The sequence below is a fragment of the Microtus oregoni genome, unplaced genomic scaffold, assembly GCF_018167655.1.
Source record: "Microtus oregoni isolate MIOR12 unplaced genomic scaffold, Mior012 000004F_ref0000308, whole genome shotgun sequence".
In the NCBI taxonomy this organism is placed as follows: domain Eukaryota; kingdom Metazoa; phylum Chordata; class Mammalia; order Rodentia; family Cricetidae; genus Microtus; species Microtus oregoni.
In genome coordinates, this window is record NW_024543063.1 from 6,557,747 (window position 1) to 6,579,585 (window position 21,839).

The 21,839-nt window shown below is 45.2% G+C and overlaps 1 protein-coding gene across 1 annotated transcript in view; it reads left to right on the forward strand.

Annotated features, from left to right (window-relative positions):
* The window catches only part of Iqca1 (IQ motif containing with AAA domain 1), a 125,027-nt gene extending 118,210 nt beyond the window's left edge, over nucleotides 1-6,817 (forward strand). Inside the window, exon 19 of the mRNA XM_041650471.1 lies at nucleotides 6,284-6,817. Within this exon, the coding sequence (XP_041506405.1) occupies nucleotides 6,284-6,406 (123 nt within the window). The 3' untranslated portion in view covers nucleotides 6,407-6,817. The remainder of the gene's footprint in view (nucleotides 1-6,283) is intronic.
* The last annotated feature ends 15,022 nt before the right edge of the window (nucleotides 6,818-21,839 follow it).

A 21,839-nucleotide genomic window follows, 5' to 3' on the forward strand; every position in this document is an offset into this window, starting at 1 on the left:
ATCCCTGCCTGCGGCAAACAAAATCTCAAACTCACTCTCTCCCTCCCTCCCTCTCTTTCTCTCTCTCTCCCCCCTCCCTTTTTTCATTCCCCTCTCTCTCTCATCCTTTATTCTGTTTTCACTTCACATTTTATATTATGAAACAAGTTTGGGATAGGGAAAACTACTCTTGAAATATCAAGCTGAAGCTATCTGGCCCCTGTCCCCACAGGCTCCCTCCTTTCTCAGTCTCCTATATACATACAATATGAAACATGAGCCAGCTCATAAAATTCAGTTTGCTAGTGTTTGGGAACATTCTAGTGCATTTGTGAGAGGTTTTAGATCTAGAGGGGACCTAGAGAGCTCTCATCCCACATCCTGTTTTCTGTGAGGAACAAAGCTACCCAAGGACCATGCTCCCTCCATTCACATAGCGGGGCTAAGACACAGGAGCCCTTGTCCCGGTGCCTAGGCTGTAGGCATTCCTCAAAGACTGTTTGTTTCCTTTCCTTCAGCTCAGTGGCTCTCGACCTTCCTAGTGCTGGACCCTTTAATATAGTTCCTCATGTTGTGATAATCCCAAGCCATACAATTATTTCATTGCTACTTCATAATTTTGGTACTGTTATGAGCCATAATGCAAATGTCTATGTTTTCTGATGGTCTTAGGAGACCCCTGTGAAGGGGCCATTCATTCTCCAAAGGGGTCAAGACCCACCGGTTGAGAACCATTGCTTTAGCTCAGTGTGAACAAAGGTGTGTCCTAGATCAAGGGATGAAAACTACCTGTGCCAAAGAAGGTCACCACAGTGTCACACTGCCACCAAAAGGAGGCTTCAAAGTTTCATTCAAGATTTTCACCTCCAAGAGCCTGCTCAAATTTCCCCTCTAGAATGCATTACTTTTCTACCAAGCCTAAACTGCTTTTCCTTCCTACTTTGTCCCCAAGTACTCCAGTGGGAAGTGAGAAACCATAAAAATAATGTCCCTTTGCTTTATGTCGAGAAGCCACTTAGGAATGAGTACATGTTATATTTGTCTTTCTGGGTCTGGGTTGCCTCACTCAATATGCTTTTATCTAGATCCATCCATTTGCCTGCAAATTTCAAGATGTCATTAATTTTTACCATTGTGTAGTGCTCCATTGTACAAATGTACCACATTTTCCTTATCCATTCTTCAGTCAAGGGGCATTTAGGTTGTTTCCAGGTTCTGATTATGACAAACAATGTTGCTATAAACATAGTTGAGCACATGTCCTTGTGGTATGATTGAGCATCCTTTGGGTATATACCCAAAAGTGGTATTGCTGGGTCTTGAGGTAGATTGTTTCCTAATTTTCTGAGAAATTGCCATACTGATATCCAAAGGGGCTGTACCAATTTGCACTCCCATCGGCAATGTAGGAGCATTCCTCAACCCCAGACAACCTAGACAACAAAGAGGACCCTAATAGAGGCATATGTGGATCTACATAGGAAGGAGAAAAAGACAAAATCTCCTGAGTAAATTGGAAGTGTGGGGGTCATGGGAGAGGGTAGAAGGGGAAGGGGAGGAAAGGAGGGAAAATGTATAGCTCAATTTAAAAAAAGAAAAGAATCTGTGTTCTTTAAAAGAGACAAAAATAAAAGAAAAAATAATAATGCCCCAGAACTAGTGTCACCAGGGTGATGAGAGTTTCCTGTAAAGATCCAGCGCGAGAGAGCCGGGCATGGTGGCACACACCCTTAATCCCAGAACTTAGGAGGCAGAGACAGGCGGATCTCTGAGTCTGAGGCCAGCCTGATCTGCACAGTGAGTTCCAGGACAGCCAGGACTACACAGAGAAACGCCATCTAGAAAAAAAGAAAAGAAAAGAAGGAAGGAAGGAAGGAAGGGAAGGAAGGAAAAGAAAAGACCCAGAGAGAACATGAGGCTTTGACAGCCTTGCTGTTGCTGCCTGGGCCACCTGTGAATCATAACACAAGAGCCTCTTACCCAGTGTGTACATAGATGATGATGGTTGTGTCCCAATAAAACGCTCTTTGCAAGACAGACAACAGACGGGATTTGGCCTATTGCTATGTTTTATGGACCCCAGCTATTGCAAAACTGGGAAAGAAAAAACCTCCAACTGCAGCCAGTTTGTTGAGCACTGAAGTTTTTTATGCTGTCCTGTTAACTGCTGAACATTCTGATGCACTAACTGTATTAGTTAACAGATCATCATCTCCCAGAGACATAATCTTTTCTGGAATTCTGTTTTTTTACCCCTTTCTAAAACACTGGCTTTCCACCTTGTTTTGAGGAATGTAATTTATCATATTAAAACTTGAAGCTGGTTTTTTAGCTTTGCAAATTGACCTCTAGGAGTTTTGCCTGTGCTGTGTGTTTGAGGACTGTGACTGTGGGCCCAAACACATATGCCTCTTGCCTCCATTCTGGGGGGGTTTAGTCATTCCGTTCATTTCTAAAGAAACAGCATCATTTCCCCACCATCAGCCTATTCCCTAATCATTAGTGTAGCAGCAGGCACAGTGCCTAGCCCCAACTAGATGTTCGATAGATTTGCTAGTGACACATTTATGGAACAGATGGGATGATGTCATCACACTCCTGGATACTGTGATGACCATTGCTGACATGGTGCACAATCAGACCCATACGTTTTCCCTGACTGTGCTTCTGAGAATGTATCTACTGAGCTCACAGCTCCTCCAGAACATTCTGTCCTGTTCCCTGGATGTGGCAGAGAAAGTGTATAAATCTATAGATGGTATAATCATTTAGACCTCATAACCTTTTATTTTATAGGTAAAACAGCCTGATCTATAAGAAGTATGGTGAGTGTCTTAGGGCATCTATGGCAGTGAAGAGACACCATGATCGCAGAAACTCTTAGAAAGGACAACATTTAACTGGATGGCTTACAGTTCAGAGGTTCAGTTCATTGTCAGCATGTGCAACATGGTGGCATGCAGGCAGACATGGTGCTGGAGAGGGAGCTGAGAGTCCCACATCTTGCAGGCAACAAGAAGTTGACTGCATGTTACGCTGCACAAAGCTCAAGTGATAGAGACCTCAAAGCCCACCCCCACAGTGGCTCACGTTCTCCTACGAGGACACGCCTACTTCAACAAAGCCACACCTCCTTATAGTGCCACTCCCTTTGGGGGCCATTTTCCTTCAAACCACCACAGTGGGTACGCAGAGCTTGGTACACAGACCTTGCAAGGCAAAGGAAGAATAAGTTTGCTGTTGGCTGACCCTAAGATCCTCAGACCAGCCTGGCCTGTTCCAGTAAGTTCAGTGAAATCCTGAGAGAAGAGGAGGTCGGGAGAGAGATGGGGCAGTTGGAGGGATACTCACTGTGTCGCTAGCCTGTGGATGGACGGGGAACCACAGACAGAAGAGCAGGGGTCTGGGGAAAAGCAGAAGCTGCAGAAGGCAAGAGAACAGTCTCTCTTCTGGGGCCTTCAGAGAGGTGCACAGTCCTACTGATGCCTTGACCTAGGTCAGTAAGACCATTTCCAGGACTGTGAAGTCCTAAATGTGCTGTTTTTGAATACAGACTTGAGTAATTTTCCAAAACACCAGAGAAAAAAAAGGAAAGCAATACAAGAAACGGGTAACTGTACAGTCACTCAGCCAAGAGCAGCAGAGCCATGATTCATGGCTCACTCCAAGATCAAGTTCCTTAGCAGGACTCTAAACCAAAGAAGAAAGAAGTCAGCACTGAAGTTCTAAAAGCGGGACCAAGGCTAAGACAAGGAGGAAATGGTCCTTGGGGAACTCTCAGACAGGTACTAGCCTCTGGGATAATGCATGTAGCTGAGTCCTGGAAGCATAAGGTACACATATGTGGGAACCTTGGTCCCAGCTAATGGCAAAATGGGCCCTGAATAGAATTGGGGTGCTTTCAGGCCGCAATCAGGGATTGTTTAATAAAAAATGTTCCATATAATACTAAACACCTTGCCTGCACACTGTCCATGAAGGATTCATATCAGCACTACTCCAGGGCACCAGAATCTCAACTTGAAGTGCTAACATGTTTTAAAAATATTTGTATTTAATGATCATAATTGTATGACCATTAAAACCCCTGAAATCATTATGAAAAGCAAGGAGAAAAAACACTCTATGTAGAAGTGCATCCAAGTCAAGGGACATCTGATTCCTACAAGAAACATGACTCCTGAAGAAAACAAATTCATAACAAAAAGCATTCTCACCCAGAAGGAAATGACATGGCATACCAGTACCGAACTGGGACCACTAAGAACTTACAGAACATTCTGAGGGACACTACATATTAAGTGTGATCAAATTACAAAAAGCCAGAAATATTGCAAAAGGACAACACATACACTAGAGAAAAAGAACCAAACAGAATATCTGATACTGAAAAAAAATTAACAGACATTAAAGTAAACATTCAATGAATATGCTATTTGTTGGCTAGACATAGACACTAAACTTAGCCTGCAGATGGTCAGGGAACCACAGACCATTAAAATTAATGTAAAAATTAGAAGAGGAAAACATTGCAGAAAATATAGTGTTCATGTAACAATAGTTAATGAGAAAAGAGGCAATGACATTGAAAGAGAACAAGGAGAGGTGTATATAGGAAGACTTGGAGAGAGCAAAGGGAAGAGATAAATGGTGTAATTATATTACAATCTCAAAAAAGCATTAAAAATTTTTAAATGAATGATATGACAAAATGGCTTGAATACATATAATTACATGTTCAAGAAAATAAGGAAAAATATGACTTGCATAGAAATGCACTTTTAAAACAAAAAATTAAATAAGAGATCATTATCTTTTAAAACCACAAAACAAAGTTTATAAGTGAAAAAATACAGTAGTTAATTCAATGGCAAAAACTAAGGCAAGTGTGAACTCCAGACTAGGTAAGGAAGGTCAAAGAGCGAATCACAGAACTGGAAAGTGGTCCTGGGGAGTTCCGCTACAGAGGATCACAGATGAGCAAAACACGTAAAGTTAGAAAACTGGAATGGCAATCTACACGTCCAAAGGAATTGACCTTCAATTATCAGAATTCTCAGAAGAAAAGAACACACATCTAAAATGAGACTGGCAGAGAATTTTCCCCAATTAAAAATATGAGGTGTCAGATTAAAAATAAACTACAAGTAGACAGCTAGACAAGGAGTGAATGCACTTTATCAATTCTTAGAAGTCTAAGAAAAGATAACAAACTCCACTTAAAAGCTCTCAGATTGCCCCCAAAGAAACAACATGTGTGATCAAACATCTCTTTGACAGCAGAAGATGCCAGAAAACAGTAACTTATATGCTCAGAGTGTTGAGGGAAAATGATCATCTAACTAATATTTATATCCAGCTAAACTAGCATCTAAGTGACAGGAGAAAACAAATTTGAGACAGATGACTGAAACAGTCTCCCACTCACAAAGAGCAGCAGCAAGTGGATCTGTGTCATGTAACCAGAAGGAATTCACTTTTTGTGTGCTGTTCCTAAGGAAGTCCTCTCACATATGTCAAGGGGCTGTACAATTGTAAACTGGGCTAGAGAGAGAAGCATTGCATTCAGGAGAGTGCTTATTGCTCTTCTAGAAGACCCTAGTTCAGTTCCCAGAATCCACGCCAGGTGATGTACAACTGCTATTGTTCCAGCTCCAGGGGATCTAGTGCCCTCTTCTGGCTTCTGAAGGTACCTGCACACATGTGGGCACACACAAACGCACACACACATACACACACACACACACACACACACACAAGAGAGCGAGAGAAAGGAAGCAAAGGAGGGAGAAAGAAATCTTGTTTTAACTGAATTGTAAGAAAATGGATAAATAGCATCCAGTATAATCATTTTCTGAAATTATCTGTAAGGTTGTACATTGAAAGGTTTCTTGGGTTGTAAATAAAATATTATCAGTGCCATGTTTTCCACATCTCCCTCAGAGGATGCTGAGTGGCCCCCTGTGGTCTTACATGTCTACCAATTGAGCTACTAATAGCTGACCACATGTGAGGTAACGACCGCATTACCAGGAAAGCCGCATCCCCGGGGCAGTCTTAATTAGGAAGGACTGTGTGTGGAGGTTGCTGTGTGGTTCTCTAGCACAACTAACTACCTGAGGAGAAGTTTCAAGTCACAGAAACCCAAGCTAGAAATTCAATGAGACGTTTGTACTGAACACACGTCAAATGCCCAGTGCCTAACGGCCACTTACTGTCCCCTTCTTAGCCGATACATCTTTACCACCAGGATTACCTTGGTATTTTCCCATCCAATCATTTCCACAACATCTTCTCATTTCAGAACTGGTATGCCAAAACCCCTCTCGGGAAGAAGCGAATCTTGTCACTAACAATCGGCGGCATCAAAGACAAGGAGAAGGATAAAGGCAAGAAGAAAGGGAAAAAGGGGAAAAAGAAGAAGTAGTTTCTTCCTCAGGAGCCACCCTGAGCATCTTTGAGATGGTGACGGCCCCAGCTCATCAGGGAGAGGCTCACCCCTGCCCACCCGGGGATGCCCAAGGAAAAGCTAAGATGCAAGCAACCATTCCCAGCCACTGCCCGCTAACCACTGTGTTTGTTCAGCCACCCTTTAGGAGTCTGGACACTAAGGAAGATGTCCTTTACAGCCATTTCTACTGCTTGCCACTGTTCCTTAACCCCTGCGAAGTCTGTATAATTTGAGTTTGCTTTCCACGTGACCCGCACGCTCCCCAGCGCACACACCTGTCAGTATTAGCTCCAAGATTACAACATGTTTCAGAGGTCTCTCCTGCGACGAGAGCACCATCATTGTGTTGTCAATACTAGCTGTTTATTAACCCATATGCACTGTATATTTTATTGCACATATTTTAATAAATTAATTATTTGCTGTAGTAATAAATATCACATAATGAAATAAAGCTGTTGCCCTTGAACCAACTCAGTAATTGGATTGTCGGAGCTGAGCCAGGTCTTCTCTGTGGCGTCTGCCGCGTGTAGATGAGGCTCAGGAAGTACGGCGGCCCTCTCTGATGTTTGGACCACAGCATGGAGACAGCTGGCTCCTAGAAGCCATCTGACCTCTGCAGAAACCACAACATAACAATGGGGTAGGTAATGAAAAGATGGTTAAGAGAGTGTGTTGCATTTGCAGAAGCCCTGGGTTAGGTTCCCAGCACCCATATGGCAAAGCTCACACCTGTCTGTAACTCCAACTTCAGGGAACCCCAACTCCAGGGAATCCAATACCTTCTCTGGCCTCCGAGGGCACCCGTGCTAACGTATAGATACCTACACAGGAGCACATGCATTCACATGATTAAAAATAATAAATCCTTTTTAAAAAATAAAAATAGAGTAAGTGCAAATAAAATAAACCCAAATGGGGCACTTTAAAGAGATAAATAAAAACATTTGAGGATAGATGCATTAAGGGGTCCAACATAGAAATTTTTTTTAAATATTTGTTTATTTATTATGTATACAATATTCTGTCTGTGTGTATGCCTGCAGGCCAGAAGAGGGCACCAGACCTCATTACAGATGGTTGTGAGCCACCATGTGGTTGCTGGGAATTGAACTCATGACCTCTGGAAGAACAGTCAGTGCTCTTAACCTCTGAGCCATCTCTCCAGCCCCCAACATAGAAATTTAAACTTTGTCAGAGTATAGCAGGCTATTTGGTGGGAGACACATTGAAATAACATTGAGGATTAGTTACAGAAAGGAGTCATGTCTGAGAAGGGGTGATGTCATTTCGGTGCTAAGGATACCTCATCTAATAGTTTTGGATACAGCAGGGCTGCCACATCTCCCAGTAACAGGCCAGGCCGGATATCCAAGTTCTCCAGGACCCAGCAGCATGGCCCATGGCTCACAGAAGACTAGTTATCCAATCAGCCACACATGTCCCAGCCTGCATCTGTATGTGGCAGGCAGCACAAACAAGGAGACACAGAGACCCTTGCTTACCCGCAAGTCTCAGACATGCTCTGTACACGCCCAAAAGCACAGCAGCTGTCCCAGAGAAATTCCTGGAAGAGAAACTCTGGGCCCAGTCATCAATGCGTTCTTCAGATTCCGGGCCGTGCCCCTTAGCAAGAGTTAGGGGCACATAGGAGAGTCCTGTCACTCAGGCTCTGGGTTAAGTCTGACCCGCCCTATTCCACAAAGCAGCTGCAACTGTCAAACTTGATGGGCTTGCCTGAAATCACACTTAAGGCCTAGCCTGTGCAGGCAGGGTGGAGGGGTGCGTGAGAAGAGTAGATGCTCTCTTCTGCAGTTCTGTCGTGGTCTCAGTTCTGCCTGGGCCGTTATGTGGCAATTAGCTCCTCTTGAGCATGCTCCTAAGTGGAGGGGGCAGTAATTAATGGCATTAACCCTCATTATGGGGGCATTCTATGGCGTGGCATCTGATTAGTGTGGAATTAGAGTTCTCTGGTGGTTCCGCACCCAGCCTGCACTTGTGAAGAGATAGATCCTGGTTCCCAAACCATTGCCTGGCCTCCCAGCATTCCTCACCAAATTCCCCAGAGACCACCAGTCCTTTGACAAGCCCCTCTGCTCGGAAATCTAATGCAGAAGGATCTGCTCTTTGAGGTTTTCCTCTGCACCTGTCAGCGTGCGCGACCAAGGCAAGCCCCGCGGCAGGTGATCACAGGGTAGCTGTACCCCAGCTGTGCTATTTGTCATCACTGTGGTACCTAAGCCACTGAGGAAGGTAGCTCCCGATGTCCCTGAAACCCTAAGAGTTTATTGTGAGGGATGCAGGAATGATGTTAGAAAAAAACAGAAGGATCTGCAACCAGCTACCACCTGTCTGGGCAAGATTTGGAAAACCCTGCTGATCCTGAGCCAAAGCCTGCAGGGCACCTGAAACAACTCTTCTCAGGAGTTTTCACTTGCTAACATAGGTCCCTTAGCGATCCTGTTTCCGTAGAGGCTCAGTTGCAGCTCAGCTAGCTTCTAGGTGATGCTCAGGAAGTTGCTGGGTGGTTCAGTGGTCACGAATGTTTATAAAACGCTGTGTGGATGAGGGTACCTCTCTGGACCACCCTGGGAGCTGGTGTAAGAGGTCACGTTCCCTGCCACTAGCTTCAGCCCTCAGGAATCATCAGCTGTCGGAGCCTGATGAGGTGTGTGAGTCAGGCTCTCCTGAATCCATAGCTCTGTGTCACCTAGGAAACCCGTGGGATGCAGGGATGCAGCCCTCATCTCTAGAGCCTTGTCCCCTCCTCTTCTCAAGTCCCAGCCTGACAGGAAGTTAGACTAGACAGCAGCCTATGAGGAGGTTCATGCTTCTCTACTCTGGGCCAAGTGGGACAGGGCTGAGTCCAACTTACACCAGTACAGCCACACACATACAAACACACCCATACATACAGACACATATGCAAACAGAAGACCAAACACTTTGCATGCTTGCATGCAGATTACATGCATGACCACATGTGACATTCATAAACTCACATGCACACATACAAACTATGTCAAATACACACACATACCCGGGTACGCACATATACACAGAATGCTCATACATACGAACATACCACCACTACAGATGTGCACAGAGATGCATATAAAAACATACATGCATAGACACAGATTAGACGTACAACCATATACACTCACATATGCACAGGTTTACACACATGCACACACTCAGCCCTGAGTCCCCCACCTCCTCAGAGGGTCGATGGCAGGTGCCCTGGCCTGCACAACCCTGGGCCTTCAGGCCACATCCGGGAGCTATGGCAGGGACCAAACCAGCGCAGCAAATGCAGAAGACACTCAGGCAGGTGCTCAGATGATGTTGACTGTTTACCCACTATGCTCTGTATAAACATCCTCTTCCTGCTGCTCCTCATGGGAGTTAAAGGACACCCCAGCTGCAACAGGAAGGGCTGATGATGCAGGAACCACAATTCCCAGCTGGACCTCATTCACAAGTGGTTCTACAGCTGCTCCCCAGGAGAACGCCATGGATAGGGGTCACATTGTGAGGGTGTCTCCACTAGGCATAGGGCCAAAGAAGCCTGGGGGCGAGGGGTGCAAGTTCTAAGATACCAAGTCTGATGGGCCAGCTGTAGGCAGAGGTGGAGCTTTGGATGGCCTGGGGCCTTGTTTCCTGCTTCTTTCATGAAAGACCTAGGGAGATTCCAGACAGCTCCTTCAGCACCTGAGTTCCTGTCATTCTGAGGATAAGATTTCTACAGGACCTCAGCCAGGACAGACCTTGGGCCATTCTGGAGATGAGTAGTGGTGTTGTACACCCAGAAGATAGACCAGCATGCCTGGGTTTCCATTTGAAAGGCCAAGACACAACATTCTGGAAGGACAAGAACAACTGGCGAATTGAGCGTCCACTCCCACAGGGCACATGGTTCTCTGGGTATCCTGTCTTATATAAACCTGAACTTTAGTGTTAGAGCCAGAACCCACTCTAGGCTGAGGTTGCCTTTATCCCAGACAGCAGAGGTACCATTTGTCTTTGATCTTTACTAGCTATCCACACAGCCACCTGGGCTAGGCTGTGCCCTGTGCCCCAGGAGGCTACCGGGAAAGATGGGCTGTCTCTGCCTCCGCAAGGATTCTGCTGGCTTCTAACTCAAAACCTACCAGCTTGCAGGTCATGCCCCACCCACCAACTCTGTTACATAAGCCTGTGTTTTTTCAGTCTTTGCAGCCTCTGGACATGAAGTCCAAGGATCTGGTCTCTGTGCTCTCCGAGCTGTGCTGGAAGGAGAGAATCAGAAAAGAAAGATTCCGTGTTGCTGGTATGTCTCCAGAGGTAGGACGAGCACAACTTCAACACTGGATAAACAGTATACAAATTAATGTACATAACTCTACTGTTACCAATAAACTCCCTAGGTACTTATATGATACTAGATGTTTGATTGGTTGGTTGGTTGGTTGGTTTATATATGATTGTAAGTAGATGATGATGATAGATAGATAGATAGATAGATAGATAGATAGATCCATACATACACGATAGATAAATAGACAGACGACAGATAGATAGATAGATAGATAGATAGATAGACAGATAGATAGATCAATGACTGATAATAGGTTAATGAGAGATGACAGCTCTTTGACAATCTGATTAATACCATTCCCTCATCTGCCTGAAATGTCATTGTTCTTTTGAAAGAGAAACTTTCCCATAATCTTTAACCAAAATGCAAATACCTTAGAGGGGTAACTGCTCTTGTGTTTAGTGAATGGGGACCAATACAGAAAAGTACTTCCCTGTGAACCAGGCAGATCGGCTCCTTCCGACGCTGTCTATCCCTTCCTGAGAGGGCAGCCCAGAAGGGTCTCACCTGGTTTTGAACTTCACATAGATGTAAGCACATGCTCTCCTTGGCCAGGTTTCTTCTTACATGCATTGTACCTGAGTCTCTTCAGCTTTCCACGGCAAGCTTTCCCTGTCATCATGGAACAGGATTGCTGTGTCGACACTGCGTTTAGAGTTTTTATTTCACAACTAAGGAGAATCTGTCTTTGCCCTTAGTTTGGGGCCCTGTGTGTGATGTTACTGTGGTCGCTTGTGTGAGAATCTCTCCATGTACACATGCGTAGATGAGAACCTCTCCATGTACACATGTGTAGAAGGGCTGCTGTTCTCCTGGCATAGCATCCCCCAAGGTGGCCGGCAGCGCTGTGGCTCATTGCCATGGCTGTGTATTTTCCCCATCAGCACAGACAGACTCTCAGTTCCGCATCATCCTCACACTTAGCATGGCCAGCTGCTTTCATTGTCTCTGCCTTGGAGTGGGAGCCAGCATCACGGGGGAGTTTGAATGTCCTTCCTCTGGTGACTACTGGGTGACACAGTTCCCCCTAGGCAGAGATAACACGCCTGGGAAGCAGAACGGCCCCGTGCCACTGGTTCATCTCTTTCTTACCCACTTTAGGCTTCTTGGAGTTTGTAGCTGCCTAGGAGGAAGCTTTTGCACATACATGAGCCACAAATACAGTCTCTGTCAAAATGGTCTCTTGCTGAGCACAAATTCTTTTGTTGTTGTCGTAGCGTTTAGCTTCTCAAGACAGAGTTTCTCTGTGTAATTCTGGCTGTCCTGGAACTTGCTCTGCAGACCAGGCTGGCCTTGAACTCACAGAGATCTGCCTGCCTCTGTCTCTGCCTCCCAAGTGGTGGGATTAAAGGTGTGCACCACCACCGCCTGGCTGAACACAAGTTCTTAATGTTAATATCACTTTGCTGATCAGTTTCCCCACGTGGATACAGGGTTCACTGTGTCCTGTGAGTAAACTCTTCGGCCACTTCAAGACTATGAGGCTCCCTTTGCTCTTAGAAGTCTAGTTATTTTACATAGCAGACTCATGTCGATCAGTTCACCTAGAGTTGACTTTTGCTAATGGCTTCAGTATTATTTTTTTACCTGTATGAATGTACAACTGACCCAATGGCCCAGGACCATTCAATTGAAAAGACCCCTTTGCCTGGACCTCTGCAGGGTTCTCTGTGATATCAACACAAGTATTCAAAAATAACAATAAATAACTAAAATAAGTATTCATAGGTGCAGCATCTGGATTAGGAACATCCCACTCCAACCAATCGCGTAAGAGTCTCGTTCTGCCAATGCCTCCCTCCACCACAGGAGCTTATATGTTCTTTATGTCCAGAGAGGGGTCCTTCCTACCCTGTTTCTCTCCAAAAGTGTCATAGAGAGGTTTGACCATTTGCATTCCTTAACAAATTAGAGTCAATTTGTCTAGTTCTACTGAGACACCTGCTATTTAATGCACATTAAATAGCAAATCTACATATTAATTTGAGGCGATCTGACATCTCTGCACTGTTGAATTTTCCAGCCCACGAAAGGTGTGTTTCCCAGCATGAAGCTTAGGCTTTTAAATTTCCTCATGATGCTTTGTTCTTCAGGCATAGAAATCTCACCCATTTTTAATTAACTTTTAGTGTGCAAAGACGGGTTCCACTGCAACATTCTCTCCGTGAATGAGATTTCCTCATTCACCCCCACTTTCTCCTCTTCTGTGCCCTTCCTAGTATCTCCCCAACTCCCTAAAAATTGCCCTGGGTGTGTATAAAAGAAAGTGTGTGGGATTTGTTTTTCTGAGTCTGGTTTATTTGTTTTAACATGAGTGTTTACGGTCCCATCTATTTTCCTGAAAATGATCTAATTTATTCTTTGCACTTCAATGAAATTCCATAGTGCACACACACCTGTGTGTACACACCACATTCTCTCTATCTCTCCCTCTGTAGATGGGCAGTTATGCTGATTTCATATCTGGGCATTATGAACTGCAGTGGATGTGCATTTAGCAGTGTCTCTGCAGACCTTATACAACCTTCCTAATAGGTACTTTTAGCTATATATCTTTACATTAGTTTTGAGACTTTAATACCAATTCATTATTGATATATAGAACCAAGACTGCGTTTTTATATTAATTTTATATCCAGAAATGTGTTAACTTGCAATCAAATTTTAAGTATTACCTGCAATTTTCTATGTCCGTAATCACAGCCTCTTTGAATAATAAATTTGATCTATTTACAACCATCATTGCTTTTATTGCTTTTTCTTGCTTCATTGCACTGGACTGGGCCTTTCATTACAATGTTGAATAGAAGCAACAACAGACAATATTAATCTCAAATTTTCATTGAAAGAGCATCCAGCACATTTCTATTCAGTACCGAAGTCCATGTAAGTTTTATGAAAATATACGTTATCACTTTAAAGCCTATGTGGGGGCTAGGGAGATGCCGCAGCAGGTAACACGCTTGCTGTCCACGCGTGAAGACCTGAGTTTGTATCTCCAAAGCCCATGTAAATAGCAAGTGGGCAGAGCAGCCTGCATCTTATCCTAGCACTCAGAAGGTGAGGGCAAGAATCCTTCCCACCTACCCACCCACCTTGCCCCCACCACACACAAACACACAGACACACAGATACACACACACACACACACACACACACACACACACACACACAGCAAGCTACCCAGCTAGCCTGGCCATATCATTAAGCTCTGAGTTCGTCTGAGCAGCCCTGCCTCCATAAATAATGTGGAGAGCGATCAAAGATGGTTCCCAATGTAGCACAATTTCTAATTGTGTTAGTAATAAAAACCCGGAGTCAGATATTAGAGAATGAGAGCAGCCAGCCACTAGTTCTTACCTCTATGAAATCCTTAGAACCAAGGGGTCAAGATCCTGTCTCTGTGAAGCTTCAGACGGAATGCCTTGAGCTCCTGTCTCTGCCTGCCTTATATTCCTCTCTCTGCCTAGCCATATCCCTTCCTGACTCTACCTTCTTAGTGCTGGGATTAAAGGCATGGGACTCCCAAGTACTGGGATTAAACATGTAAATCACTACCGCCTGACTCTGTTTCTCTTTGCGACTGGATCAATCTCGTGTAGCCCAGGGTGGCCTTAAACTCACAGACATCTTGTCTGCCTCTGTCTCCCAAGTGCTGGGATTAAAGGTGTGTGCCACCACTGCCTGTCCTCTATGGCTAACATAGTGTGGCTAACTCCACATGCTCATCTTCAGGCAAGCTTTATTTGTTTAGATCACAAACAAAAATATCACCAAATGCCAATCTCAGCCTCAGGCTTCCACACCCACACCCAGATATGTGCATGACATACATACATACATACATACACACACACACACAATAGGAAAAAGGGGTGAAATAAATAACAAGACCTCATGACGAAACTTGCCACACTAAGAATTTTTTTTGGCCATCTGTGGATATAACAGTACATCAAGTGCTTTTTCATCTATTAAGAAAATCATCTTTCTCTTCCATTTTGTTATCATGTTGGATTTTACTAAATGATTTCAATTAAGTTTCCACTGAAGTAATTATTTATTCACCTTCTTATAAGAAATAATACAGAGATCTCTTGTGCACTTTGGCTCTCCTCCAGTAGTAACCATGGGTATTACTATTATGTCATTAAAACATATTGGTTCTACTCAGACTTTCCCAGTATAATTTTACTCATACTTGTGTCAAGTCTCATGGAATTTTGCCATCTGCGTATATTTGGGTATCTCTGGCTACTGTGAAAACACAGAGCAATTCTAACACCAGAAGATATGCTAAGACGTTGCCCTGCTATGGCCATGTCTTCTTCCTTCCTAGGACTCTTCCTCCAGTCCCTGGTAACCACAGATCTGCCCTCTGTTTCAAAATGTTGTATATGCAGAATGCTACATAAGTGGGATGATACAGTTGGACAGAATCTTTGCAAATGGCTTGCTTTGTATTGTTGTTGTTTTGCTTTGTTTTGTTTTTCCAGACAGGATTTCTCTGTGTAGCCCTCGCCATCCTGGAACTCTCTCTGTAGACCAGGTTGGCCTCAAACGTACAGAGATCCACCTGCATCTACCTTCTGAGTGCTGGGGTTAAAGTCATGTGCCACTACAGCCCAACTCGGGGTTCATTTCTTAATGTGTGATAAGACTTCAGATTTTCTATTTCTTCTAGTGTCAGTTTTGGGGAATTGTACTTTTAAGAAATGTGTCTATTTCATCTAGCCTTTAAGATTTTAGCATAAAGTTGTCACAGTGCTCTTTTCTCAAACATGTGCAAGACTCAAACAATCAATGTTTGGGACCTCACTCTGCATTTCATTCCTGGCATTAGCTACTTCTGACTTCTCGTTCTCCTTCACTGGCTTCAGAGGGTCTTTATGGTCTTTATCTCTTTTTTTTTTTTCGAGACAGGGTTTCTCCATAGCTTTTTTGGTTCCTGTCCTGGAACTAGCTCTTGTAGACCAGGGTGGCCTCGAACTCACAGAGATCCGCCTGCCTCTGCCTCCCGAGTGCTGGGATTAAAGGCGTGCACCACCACTACCCGGCTGGTCTTTATCTTTTTAAAACATAAAGAAAAAAGTTTCAAAGAGTCAATTTTTTGATTTAATGGCTGTATCTATTATAATTTATTTTCTTTTTGATTTCCAGTCCTTTTCATTTCTTTCTTTCTACTCTTTTTCTGACTTAATTCGGTCTCTCTAGTTTTCTCAGAACAAAGAAAACTCTTTGAATTTGCAGTCTTTCTTCTTTTCAATATATTAACTAAGACTGAAAGTTTTTCTCTGAAATCTTTCACTTAAGAGTTACCAAGAGGGCTGGAGAGATGGTTCAAAGGTTAAGGATGCTGACTGTTCTTCCAGAGGTTCTGAGTTCAATTCCCAGCAACCACATGGTGGCTCACAACCATCTGTAATAAGTATGGTGCCCTCTTCTGGCCTGCAGGCATACATGGAGGCTGAACACTTGTGTACATAATAAATAAATAAATCCTAAAAAAAAAAAAAAAAAGAGTTACCAAGATTAAACTAAAATCGGTTGTATAAAAAACATTCACCGTAAGGCATTTGAGGGTTTACGTGTGCAAACAGAATCAGAAAACCATATACCAAAATCAGTTGTATCTGTGTATAGTGGGCTTACAGAAGTGCCTATTTTCTTCGTCATCTTTATTAATTTTTGATACACCTTTCTAATTAGTTTATACTATATTTGCAATTAGAATTAAATGCCTATGATATATGATATCAAGTATTGCTTAGGAGAAATGAGATAATAGAGATAAATAGACAAATGGTGACTGGGGCCACCGTGATGTGTGGAACTTGGGCAAGGACAGAATCATCAATTTAGTCAATGCAGAAAAAAGGATTGTAGTGTTTTAGCCCTATAGTCTGGTTTAGTTCTAATTTTTGTACTAGCGTCTTCTCTCAGCCTATCCCAGGGAAACACATCCTCACTCTTTTAGATTGTTTTTAAGTGGATAGTCTATCAAATGATGGAATTTTTAAGTTTTAATAAATCAATTGATATTGAAAAGATGTTGAAGGAACACACACTTACTAACCAATGGCTAAGGAGGAGAGGGCAGCCCCAGAATATTTGTAGAATAAAAACACAGAGGGACAGAAGGTTACACAGCTCAGTCTCCTGGACCTGCCGTCTGCCTTCATTCCTAGATGCTGCCCTGGTGGCCTGGATTAGAGACAGGCACACACCCATGTGTCTGTGACACCCATGGCCAACCATGAGCTCACCACCAAGATCAGAGGTTACTACAGCTTCACACACTGCCCTGCCCAGCCACCAAATCCATAATCCAGCTGTCTGCACCTGTCCCTTTCACTCTCTGCCCTACCTTGTCCTTGAGCTCACTGTCTACTTACCTGTGGCCACCCCCTTGGCTACAATGACTCTCAGACTCCAGGATCTAAGGAGAGGGAGCACACTGAGTGAGGGCTGAGTCCAATCTCAGGATGTAGAGTAGATGCAGGACAGCTGACATCAGCTTAAAGAGCCTGGTATTAGCACATGCTCTCCCTGGCCATGAGAGCCAGAAAGGAGACCAATGGGAACAATAGATTCAACAATGAAGCAGGGCTCACTATGAAGCCCTGGCAGGAAGACACTAGCATCCAACTCCAGGTAGACACCTACACTCGCAGGCCATCTACACAACATCCAGCCACTCACAACACTTTCAGCTGGAGTGAGGTGCTCTGGCTGTCCCTTACATAGCTGTGTGCCAGTAAACTGTGGCATTTTCCTCCTACGGGCCAGGCTGCAATGGTCACAGGCTGTGTGGAGCGAGGCCTCTCACCGGAGGGTAGTCAGGCAAGGCTAGGCCGGAGCTGATCTGAGAGGCTGTACCAAGGCCTCTCCACTGTGTGCACTGGTGGCTATGAGGATGGCCAGTACCCCTCAAGACCCACTGTCCCCACCAGTAAGGCTGGCACTGATCCACACAACCAAGATAGAGACGAGACCCGCCCTCTCGGTGGAAATTGACTGATGCTGCCTCCACAACTTTCCCAATTTGCGAGTGTTCTGCAACTGGCAGGGCAACTGATGGGAACGGTACCTTTCTATAAAATGGTTAGCCCCAGACTTCAAAGCCTTCTCGAAAGGACTTTTAATTGCGTTCTCCCCAACAAGGCATCCAAACTCGCCTCACCTCGCCTTTGTGTGGGTATTTATCCTAAGCACAATGCCCACGTCCTGTGCCATCAGTATTTCCTCTCTCATCGTTGGAAACGCGAGTACTTTGGAACTGACTGCAGCAAATTATAATGCACCCAACCAAGGCCTTTTGTCACGCAGCCCTGCACCAGCGCTGCCCGCCTGGCCCTGTGAAAGCTGTGGGACCCACTGGAGTTCATTTGAGAATCCTCTACCCCAAGTCGGTCTTGCAAATTATTTCTGCCCTATGCAGAGTCTTTTTACTCATAGCATCAAGGGGCTTTGAATCACGCATAATACATACTCGCTCATACACAGGGGGAAGGATTATTGCGGAACCAGGATTAAATAGCGCTGGTGGTAATGAGCTGATGAAAAACCCAATCATCGCGATTCCATGTTTGCCCCTGTGGCGAGGTGGCGTGCATACGGGTGGGGAGAAACTTTTGGGCTGCCAGGGCTCAGGTTGTTTGTTCCTATGGAGATTAGCCTGTGCCATCCTCGACAGGATCAATACGTGGCCTGGGACAATGGTGGCCATGGGGAAGGCAGCCCTGCCTTTTCTTCAAGACTCAGGAAAATAAGGAAGAACAGGTCGTCCCAAGGTCAACCAGTGGTAAGATGGCAGCCAGGAAGACTAGGGTCTCTGTTGCCACTTAAGGGACATGGCTTCCTCAACCTAGCAGTGAGCTTGATGCTAGTAAGGCTAGCCCAACTGTGGACTCTGTGAAGAAGAGCAACCCATCCCCTCCCTGACCAACTGATCAAATGGAAGACAGGCATGTGGGAAAGACCAGAGTGCCTACTGTGTTTGCAGAGAGTGACAGCCAGTTTCCTTTCTAGTGGCATTCCTCCAGTGACCAAGGACACGTAGCACCATCTCCATGTTGAGCAAATAGACTCAGCCAGTCGCTCAGCTCATGACCCCCATCCCTATGGGTGTGAAACCATCCCTCATACCTTTAGGAGTGTGGGGGAGAGTTTGAGGACCATTGATCACTTGTCCAGGTCCCTCTCAAGGGGATACCCATGCAATTCCTGCTTCATGGATCACTAAAGGACATGTACACGCTCCTCTCACCACCATCCCCAGATCAGATCCATGCTGTCAGGGACCTCACCATGACACATACCTTCTTCTCTAAATGCAAACACGGTGGTCACTATGAATAAGAATATTTAGTTATTTCAGACAATTACTTAAGGACTCTACCACACCCTAAAGGTCCCCATTGACCCTGGAGAAAAGCTGAGATTCCTTGAGCAGGATAGTTCAAAATCTCCCTCATTCTCCGTTCTCCCTTGGAGGGTGGGGGGAGAATGGCTGGGTCATAACAGGTACCAGAAGACGGGGGCCTTGTGACTGTACTGGGGCCACTTAGAGCTGCATAGAACTTAGCAACACAGGCTGTTTTCTCCCAAAGTAGCCTATGTGTGCTATTGGGTAAATAAGTCTTCCTGGGTCTCCCTGAACCTCCCCCGGGAGCAAAGACCCAACTGCTATGGAACTCTGGATGCTGGAACAGGACACTTGTCACATTGCCACCTCCCTGCTGGTCTCAGGACAGTTGTATTGCAATAAAATGGTCTCCAGTTTGCCCAGCAGACTCTGTCTCTGGAAGGAGCCCCTCAGAATGCGGAGGACTCAGCTAGGGAGGGAGATGTCCCCTGTGTAAACTAGGTGCCTGCTACCTGGAGAGAGGGCCCAGTAGACAGAGTGTGAGGACAGAGCAGTTTGTCACCCAGGTCACCTGAAAAGAGGCAAGTGGCGGTAGGACACAGAGAACCCCACAGGACCCTGGTGCCTAGGATATCACCTGGCAGACACCAGCGCAGTGACTCCCTGAGGCAGTCCCCTGCAGCTCTGGACTCCTGCGTAGTCACACAGCTATGATGAACTGTCCTAGGCATTCAGCTCTGGTGTGGCGTGGTGCCATATGTGGCCCGTGTCTCTGTTTATGGACGTGAGGTCCTCCCTTCTGAAGAGGAACACCTGCTCCTTTAATGATCCCAACACAAAACAGAGACAGGAAGATCTCTTGAGGTTCTTTGGCCACCTTAGACAACTCAGCAAGTTCCAAACCGAGGTGGACAGTGGCTGAGGAACAACACTGAAGGTTCTCTTCTGTTTCCATATGCGTACGCTCACACACACTTTCTATTCTGAGATTACTGTCCGTTACACTGAGTTGTAATTAAAAAAAAAAAAGCAAAACACAAGAGCAGAAAAAGATCCTGTGTGCCCTCCCCAGCTTTCCCTGAGCCAATGCCTTGCAAAAGCATACAGGGCCTAGAGACGCGATCCTGAGACTAAGAGCACTTGCGGTTCTTTTAAAGGATGTGAGTTCGGTTCCCAGAACCCATGTCAGATGGCTGGCGACTCCCTATAATTCCAGCTCCAGGGTATCTGATACCCTGTTCTGGCTTCCACAGGTCCCTGCACACATATGAGCACACACATACACACGGTTAAAATTAAATGTTAAAAAATAAACCATTGTGCAACATTACAGGAAAAAACACAAGGCTCTCATTCAGATTACCCAGCTTCCCTTGCATGTGTGTGTGAAGCTGCACGTGTGTCCTGTGCACATCTTAACAGTTTTAACACATACAGGTTCTGTGTCTGCTGCAATGGCAGTCTTCAGAACATCTTCACTCCGATGATTCCCATTCTTCAACAAGCAACACCTTCTCTCTTCTGCCCTCCTCCATCCTTGGTCCTCCCTATCACTGACTGGCTCCTGGTCACCACTTACATCCACCTCCAAGCGGTCTTGTTTCCATTCCCTGGGCCTGCAGGGAGAAGCCGAGTCTTACAATGCAGCAGACAGTCATCGGCAAGGGTGTGTCGGGCAAAGGCTCAGTGTATCCCGCCAAACTGGCTAACTCAGCAGCACTGCTAGGCAGTCAGGGAAGCTCCTCTCCATTCCTCCCGTGCTGTGAGGCTCTGTCTTGTGAGAGTCTCACACCAAAACTGCATAAATCAGGAGCCTCGGAGCTAACAGATGCTTCAGATAAGCTGGCCCAAGACACTGCCGTCACAGAGGGGAAACTGAGGCAGGGGCAGATCACAGTGCCTGATGTTACTAGACATCCAGCCTTAACTCTGGTGATTCCGTCATCAGACCGTGCATTCTGCCATCAGCCAAGTGGTTTAGGAAAGGAGAAGGCCTCGGTTCCTCTCAGTTCCTCTCGGCTCCTCTCGGCTCCTCTTATCAGTGCCTCTAGGCTCCTGTTCTTTGATGCCAAGGGGTAATCACGGGAACACGGGACTTTGGTATATGATCTATAAACAAACACTCTGTCTTAACGCCAGCACTCATGAAGTCACAGGGTCCAGCCAATGAAGTCCTTGCCACAAGTCAGAACTGTCCAGATACTGTCACTCACAAAAATTTCATGTTCCTCCCACTTTACAGACAAGACAACTGAGGAACAAAAAAAGCCAGTCTATCTATGGCTGGTGTGATATGAACCCAGTCCCACTTTAAAGGCTACAATGGCTGTGTCAATTACACCTACACCCCATGATGGGGAAGCTCAGCCAATGCACATCTTTTACAACACTCTGGCCGGACCTGAACAAAGTACTCAGAGACTATTTGCAATTTTACCAGACCAAATATTAATCTTGGAATTTAACCATCGTTAAATTCATAGGATCTCCTAAGAAGAACGTTGCCCCCATGACAGCTGGAAGCAATTTTAGAGGACAATGTCCCCTCTCCCAGCAGAGTTTGTCCTCAGGTTTAGAGACATCATTTAGGGTTGGTTATAATTGGTATATGGTTGAGGGATGGGGGACAAATTTTATAGGCTCAGGGGTGTTCTAAAAAAAAAGCAGGGATAATTAGTGAT